Source organism: Capsicum annuum, chromosome 4 (genome assembly GCF_002878395.1).
Source record: "Capsicum annuum cultivar UCD-10X-F1 chromosome 4, UCD10Xv1.1, whole genome shotgun sequence".
NCBI lineage: Eukaryota > Viridiplantae > Streptophyta > Magnoliopsida > Solanales > Solanaceae > Capsicum > Capsicum annuum.
Window position 1 is genome coordinate 13472039 of NC_061114.1, and position 8709 is coordinate 13480747.

Here is an 8709-nt window from a genome sequence, read left to right on the forward strand (position 1 = left end):
AGCTAATTATGTATCTTCGTTGAAAGTATTAGAAAGCTAATTATGTATCTCGATAGACACAAATCAAAAAATATATCGAAAGCTAAATATATATCTTTATAAAGAAAAATTATATCTTCTTTAAATTTTTTGGAAGTTAATTATATATTCCGACAGACTTAAAATTAAGATTTCAGTAATTATATAAAATATTAAAATTATCAAAATTTATCTTCTTTCTCCCAAAAAAAAGGAAAAATTAAAATGTGAAGCTATCAGACAAATAATGCAATTGATAGGAAACTTAATTAAATAGGATAAGTATTGACTCTTGACTAGTTTATAGAGGTTGAACACATTAACGTGTCAATACCATAGACCTTAATTATTATTTTTTTTTATGCATTTTGTATTATAGTTTTTTATATTTTAGAATTCGAATTTAAAATTTTTAATTATTGAAATTAAAAAAACTTTATACTATCACGACCCTCAAATGAAAAGTTTTGTAAGTGATATTTACTCTTAGTAATTATGTTCTTTTTATCGTTCAACATACCACATTTTCACTTTCATTATTCCACACCCCACATTAATTATTGATTTTTTCTTTTCCATTATTTCTTAATATGAATTTGTTACTACTATATTTACTTTACATATTTTTTTAATATTTTTTTAATCAAATCAATTGTCTATTGAAAATAACTATTTTACTTTTGTAGATGTAAGGTTGCTTACACATGCACCACCCTCTTTATGTTTGTTAAATTATATTGTATATCTTTATCATTGATATTATAATATTATTTTACTTATAGAATCACACAAAAAGACAAATAAAAAATCTTTTTCTCAATGTAAAAATAAAAATGTATAAAGATGATGTTCACAAAAAAGCAATAGGAACAGCAGCTTTCAAGAAAAAGTGAGAAGCTTCTCTTTTTTGTTTTCTTATTTAAGGTGAATATTTGTATTAAAACTTGATTAATTTAAAATTAAATTGATATAACCTATTTATGAGATGCTTTTTAAAAAAAGACAGTTCAATGTACTAAAATTTCTGTTATAAAATATTTTTTTTATTAAAAATGTTTTTATACTTTATTTGAAATTGAGACCTCTAATTAGAAGACAATAACTTGCTAAGGGTATTCATATATATATATATATTTTAAAACAGTTAACTTTGAGTAATTATTTTTGGATCAACTTACCAAACAATACAAATCTTTTTAAAATTGAAAAAAATATTTAAATTTTGTATTGCTAAACATTATAATTTATTAGAATAAAATAATTCTTTAAAAAAAATAAAAAAATTCTCATGATCAAACGGTTAGTAAGACTCGAACACAAAACCTGATGCTTTTTATATATTAAAATTCAAACATAAAATCTTTCACACCGATTCAATATTCTTTTGTTACATAGACAACATTAACATTTTCAAAAAGCAAGCTTTTATACTATAATTTCTTGGAAAAGTCCACCAAGAAAACAAAAAAAAGTCACCCTTTTCCATTCCATTGATTAATAATAGTATCTTTGAATATTGATACCCTTTAAATTCTCCTTTTTCCCTTTTTTCTTGCTCTTTATTTCCACCTCTTTTCTTGTTTCTTTCGACTTTTTATCCTCACTTTTCACAATTGAATTATGCTATTAATAATATTGAAGTGAAAGGAAAAATATTAGTACAAGTTTTGGAATCTTGATGGGGAATTGTTTTGGAGCTAAGCTTTCTAATTCTAAATCTAGTAGTACTTATCCTAGTTTCTCAACCAGAGCATCTACTATAGGTACTTTTTAGTTTATGCTTGCTTAATATTATGAACAAATTATTGCATATGTTGTTGTATTTGTACTTAGTTTTCTATTTTGGGTACTATGTTAACTCCCTTTATTTTCTTGTTTTTGTACTCCGTTTGTATCATTTTATATGATTGTTGTTCAGTGACGGAATCAGAATTTTCACCAAGAGTGACAGAGTTAGAATTATCACCTAAGGGGTTAAAATATAAAGAAAACAAATTATGCATATGTTGTTGTATTTGTACTTAGTTTCTATTTTTGGGTACTATGAAATCTCCCTTTATTTTCTTGTTTTTGTATTCCCTATGTATATTTTATGTGTTTGTTGTTCAGTGACGGAGTCAGAATTTTCAACAAGGGGGTTAAAATAAAAGAAAAAAAAGTTATGCATAGGTTGTCTTGTTAGCTCTTAATTCTATTTTGGGTACCATGAGATCTCCCTTTATTTTCTTGTTTTTGTATTCCCTTTATATCATTTTATATGATTTATGTTCAGTGACAGAGTCAGAATTTTCACCAAAGGGTTAAAATATAAAGAAAACAAATTATGCATATGTTGTTTTGTTAGTACTCAATTCTGTTTTGGGTACTTTGAAATTTCCCCCGTCTTTTATTGTTTGTGTACTCCATTTGTATCATCTTATATGACTGTGTTAGGGACGGAGTCCGGATGTTCACTAAAAAAAGTAAACAAATTATGCATATGTTGTTTTTTAGTACTTAGTTTCTATTTTGGGTACTCTTGAATTTCCCCTTCTTTTCTTGTTTGTGTACTCTCTTTGTCGTTTTATATGGTGGTGTTTAGTGACTCAGTCAGGATTTTCGCTATGAGGGGTTAAAGTATAAAAAAGTAAACAAATTGTGTATCTGTTGTTCTGTTAGTACTTAATTGCTATTATGGAAAGTGACGGAGTCAGAATTTTTATCAAAGGTGTCAAAATTAACACATGAAGGAGCCAGATGGACTCAACATGGTGTATTACTAATGTTGAGATTAGTTATGCTTTCTTATTCACTGTTTGGATTGGTGTATTAAGGGTAGTTTTATCTTTAACCATGTCTATCCATGTATAATAGTCTTGTATTGCTAATACCATAGGTTTGTTACGTGTTAGTTATACACCTTATAATACTGAATAGGATTAAATAATATCACGGCTAATATATGTATTAATTTCTCTAATACATCCCACCAAACGACCCCATTGCGTATATATGTGTGTGTGTGTGTATATATGAAAAAAATACATACATACGTGTTGTGTAATTTTTCAGGGAAGGGTGGTGCCACTGATCGTGTTTTATTGTGAATAGAGTTAAAAAGATCACATTTTTGGCACATAACAAACTTAGAACTTGTTGTATTAAATATATCGCGTTTATGAGGCTAAGAGAGCATTTCGTTAATGGTAAAATGAGAAGTTTAAAGTTTATCAATATAGAAAGGTGGATCCTTTTTTGGAACGGACTAAGAAGGAAGAGTGTAAGGAACAAAACTAGTAACTAACTTTTTTTTATCGAGTTCTCGAATTTCTCATGAATGAATTTGTTGCACGTCATAACTCTTGTAATTATTGTGATTTCTTCTCTTTTTCCTATTTGGCTTTCGAAGATCCTGCTCTTTAGCTTATTTCAAAATCATGGACTTTATATTTAGTTGGGAGTGAGAAGATTCGAACTAGAGATTTACATGGTAGTTAGTATTTGTGCAGACACATCAAAGAACTACAGCAATGGCCTTGGCTATTCGGCTACGAGTGGCAGTATTGGACATAGTCAGTTCTCAGCAGCTGCAAGTGACGATACATGTTTGAACGGAGAGATATTGCCGATTGCAAATTTGAAGATTTATAGTTTTTCTGATATGAAGTTTTCCACAAAAAATTTCAAGTCTGACTCAGTTTTGGGGATCGGCGGTTTTGGTACTGTGTATAAAGGATGGGTTGATGAGAAGACACTTGCTCCGACTAAAGCTGGCACTGGAATGATTGTTGCCATCAAGAAGTTGAATGCCGAGAGTACTCAAGGATTTGAAGAGTGGCAGGTATACAATTGAGATTTTTGATCCAATGATAAAGCAATTATTATTTGGCTCTTGTAGTTTCTCGTCCTTCAATTTATGTTGCCATCTGTTGTTCCTTGTAGCTTCATTACCGTACCATTTTGTTGTATTTTCTGCGCTGTTATTATCTGTTGTATCTTGGACTTCCGTTACTTCTTTTTCTAGACTGTTTTGGACTGTTTTCCCTTAGCCAAGGGTCTATTGGAAACAGCCTCTCTACTTCTGAGGTAGGGATAAGGTCTGCGTACAGTCTACTGACTACACAGGGTATGTTTGTTGTTGTTGTTGTTGATAAAGCAAGTATTCTTTGGCATAAATGTAGACTCTTTTTCGATGAAGAAGTCAATTGAGTAATTGACTGGAGTAGTTGATGGTTGGACAAAGCCATCTAAGAAACTAGGATGCCTAAACTTGCTCGATGCAAGCTCGATGCAATTGAAGTAACAAAGAACATGGTAAAAATTGTATAGTCTTAATGAAAACTTTCCTACATATACTGTTATGTTTATATTCTTCTTGAATCAGATATCGACTGTATTTCAATTGCTTAATTTACATATTGTCAAAAAGAAACTTAACTGTTGAGTTTGCTAGTTCATATTGTCTACTGATTGCTCATAAAATTTGAAGGATTTTATGGGTTGATGTCCTCATTATTCCAGTAAATCCCTGCAAGAAAGATAAGTTGTAAGAAAATTGCAGTTTGCTTGGGCTCTTCTTAGATGCTTAGTTGGTAAAGTGAACCAGAGAATTAAGAAAATTGGCTCGACTACACAATTGTGTGGCATAGAAATGTGTTGGTGTTTAATATGACAGTTCTTTTTATAATTTTTGGGGTAAATCTTTTGTTACTTAGTTGAGATGCCATGAGCACAGAGTCTTTAAACATTTATTCAACGTACTGCACTTTTTCAATTTTTGTTTACCACAATGATACTTTTTATGTGGTTGGAGCATGTGTTAGTGACAAAGTGAAATGAATTTTATTGGTCATCTGGGCCGCATTGGCTTTGGTAAAAATTTAGTGATTATGTCGTGACCATATTATCTATGGCCATTATACGGGCCAATATATGTAGTGTAACTCACTAGTAATTGTTATGTGAAGAGGAAGGAAGAGTATAAGAATTTTCTGCCAAATTTTATCAGAAACTTCCTTTAACTCATGTCAAACTTAGAGAACTGAAATTAATTTTTTTTTTATTGCGACTTTGTTTACTGTCATTTTGTCCTGTGCCCGAGGTCTATCGAATACAACCTTTCTACTTCTTCGGAGGTAGTGGTATGGACTGCGTACATTTTACCCTTCCCAGACACCACTAGGTGGGAATACACTGGGTATGTTGTTGTTGTTGTCAAATTGGTAGTTTTTTGAGCGGAATGTGAATAAATGCAAGCTTTTTGCGTCAAAATCAGTTTCAGGAACAAAAAATGATCTTCTTTAGAAAATTGATTCCAATTGGATGGAATTACAACAACAACAACAACGCCAGTGCAATTCCACAAGCGAGGTCTGGGAAGGGTAGTGTGTACGCAGGCCTTTCCCCTACTTGTCTGTTTCCGATCCTAATGGATGGAGTTATGGAGATAAATTCCAAGCTAGATCAAGTTCGCTTTGTCAATGTGTTCTTGCGGTGTCCGTCTCTAAATTTCAGTCCGTATAGTTAGTTATGTATCACATTTGCTATTTTCCATCTTCTTTTTTTTGTTTAGACTTTCTGTTGTCAGTTATTTTGATCTATGTTTTCCAGTTAGATTATTTCTATGATGTTTATAATCTGTATCACTTAAAATGCAGTCGGAAGTGAGCTTTTTAGGAAGGCTTTCACATCCGAACCTTGTTAAACTGCTGGGATATTGTTCGGAGGAAAAGGAACTGTTACTTGTGTACGAATTTATGCCAAAGGGGAGCTTGGAAAACCATCTTTTCAGAAGTAAGAAGTTAGTGTTAGAAATTCAATAAAACCAAAGCTCAATTGATTATATGGTGCACTTGACCTCCAACGTGTCTACTTTGTAGGGAGTGCCGCTATTGAACCACTTTCTTGGGACTTGCGGCTCAAAATTGCCATAGGAGCAGCACGGGGCTTAGCTTTTTTACATACTTCAGAAAAGAAAGTTATTTACCGGGACTTCAAAGCATCAAACATTCTGCTTGATGGGGTAATGTTTGCTTCCTGGTCGGCATTTTATTTGGTTCTCGAGTTAATTAGTGTGTTAGTCATGAATCATCACCTTTTGCTTTGTAGAACTACAATGCAAAAATATCAGACTTCGGATTAGCTAAACTGGGGCCTTCTGGTAGTAACTCACACGTAACTACTCGTGTTATGGGCACATATGGTTATGCTGCTCCAGAATATGTTGAAACCGGTGAGCACCTTTTTTGAGCCCTTATTATTTGTGTCTAATCTAAAATCTACATTATAGTACTAAGTTGACTGGCTAACTCTGACCTTGATAAAATGTTGCTTTCGGGTGTAACCATAGCGTTCTATCGATTAGTTGGTTGATGAAGTTCCCTTGTTTGTTAGATTCGCCGTCTATTTTCAATTCAAGATTGCTTCATCATGACCAAAAATTGACCTAAAGATATTCTAACAACTGATTGTTCCTAAATGTCAACAAATTAGCGCACTAGCTTCTCTGTTGTTTCTTGCCTTTCGTTTTTTCTTTTTTTTTTTTCATAATTGATTCATGAATAAACTCATTGATTATATTCCAAGATTTCCCGTAAATGCTCGAATTTTACGATAATGTACCAATAAAGATGTAAATTGAAGGGAACTCTACTCAGTTGGACTACCTGTACTTTCACCTTGTTGAGTCTGACCATTCTGTTGTAGTATCCACTTGCTAGTATAGATACATAAGAGGGAACTAACCTATGTTGCTCGGACTCGTCAAAAATGTCCATGGGTGCGTGTTGGATTCGCCAAAAGTAGTGTGTTTTCAAAGAATCCGACACGGATGCAGCATCGAAAATGAAGAGTCCGCGCAACTTAGGAACGCTCCATAGAAACAAAAAGTGAGACGCTGGAAAGCATTTGCAGTATTACTCCTGTTATGACACTCTTTCCTGTAAATTTGTTCCGAAGATGAACGACCACAAGTTTTAAGGTCAGTTTGGATATGTCCAAAAAGTTGTCTTACATTTCATGCCTCGTCAAATACAATCATATAAAATGAAACTGAGGGAGAATATATGTTAAAGGGGATTTGTTTGTCATGTTAACAGGTCATCTATATGTAAAAAGCGACGTGTATGGATTTGGAGTCGTCTTGCTTGAGATGTTGACTGGTTTACGAGCACTTGACACCAAACGCCCAAACGGACGGGAGAAATTGGTGGAGTGGGTGAAACCAATGTTATCTAACAAAAGGAAGTTGAAGTCGATTATGGATGCCCGGATGGAAGGCCAGTATTCTTCGAAAGCAGCAACGCTCGCTGCACAGATTACTCTAAAATGCTTAGAGGGAGACCCAAAGAATCGACCTTCAATGAAAGAAGTAACAAACGTGTTGGAACAGATCGAAGCGATCAAGGAGAAACCAAAAGAATCCATAAGAAAATCCGAGCATTCTTCATCTCATCAAAACAGACAGTCTCCACGAAGTCGTCAATCACCACGTCAGACAAACGACAGAGAGTCTCCAAGAAGTCGCCAATCACCACGTAAGCCAAACGATCATGGATTCAGCGCGGGGTCAGGAAATATTATGAGGTGAAGAAATTGGCCTGCCTTAGCTATATGTATGTCTCTATAAATTTCAATCTTTTAACTCATTTAGTACAAGATCAAGTTTATATTGTTCACCATTTTATGTCATTTCATTTTTTTTTTCCACTAAAATTTTGTATTGTATGTTACCTCTGTGTTTGCATGACTTGACTGTTGTAATTTGTTAAAAGAATTCATAGAAAACTTTGACACTGATTTGGCTTCTGTATTGAGGAAGGTTTCAGCAGAGTTATTGGAGCTAACTTTCCTTTTATTTCATTGCACCGGAAAACATGGCTGTTGTTGTTATTATTACTGAGATAATGGTCAGAAACACATCTGAAGTATCATTTTTTCACGAGTTTCTCACTCTATCAGTTGTTCTCTTTTTCTACCTGAACTATCACCATCTATGTATTAAAACACATCTCAGCTATCAGTTGTTCCCATTGCGTACCTGTACAAAGGTGAGAGTTTAGGTTTGGAAAAGAAAACTGACAGTTTGAGGTGTTCCTAAGACAGAGATGGTGATAGTACAGGTAGAACAAGGGTGCAAACTTTTTTTTTTGGGTTTCTCATTCAATGTTTGGTACCCACATTGGAGTCCTGACTAATTCGGATCGTGTTCTGTAGAGGCCATTCTGGGGGTGGCGTTTTTAACGGGAATTTCTCCATACCCAGGGCTCAAATTCGAGACCTCTGGTTAACGGTGGAGTAGTCCCATCACTACACCACAACTCAAGTAGGAAAAAAGAAAAACGAAGCAACTTATACTTCAGGTATTCTCGAAAAAATAATTTCAGGTGTGTTTTTGATCAATAACTGATTATTTTCACAGTGGATTTCTTTTAGTTGTCTATTTGTGCATTATTGGCTCTTACTTCTTTCCTTCATTAATAACAGAATTATTTTATACAAATTCCATAATATAAAGTATCTTATTTATCTCATATAATTTGTCTCTAAACCAAATGATTCCTAATGTTGTTAGCACCAACAATACAATGAAGTTTCATAAGCGAATCCCAATTACAAAAATGTCTTGGAAACAGATGTCGGAAAGCGAAATATACAGTATCAAAAACATAGTAAAGTAAATAAAAGAAGAAAATACATTTTCAAGAAAATCAA

General features: G+C 33.1%; 1 protein-coding gene across 1 annotated transcript; it reads left to right on the top strand.

Annotated features, from left to right (window-relative positions):
- The first annotated feature begins 1409 nt into the window (after positions 1-1409).
- LOC107868238 (probable serine/threonine-protein kinase PIX13) lies at positions 1410-7852 on the top strand. Its single transcript, XM_016714867.2, has 6 exons — positions 1410-1781; positions 3507-3838; positions 5655-5790; positions 5877-6019; positions 6106-6229; positions 7095-7852. Exons 1-6 carry the CDS (start codon positions 1697-1699, stop codon positions 7583-7585), a joined length of 1311 nt encoding a protein of 436 aa, XP_016570353.2. The 5' UTR covers positions 1410-1696; the 3' UTR covers positions 7586-7852.
- The last annotated feature ends 857 nt before the right edge of the window (positions 7853-8709 follow it).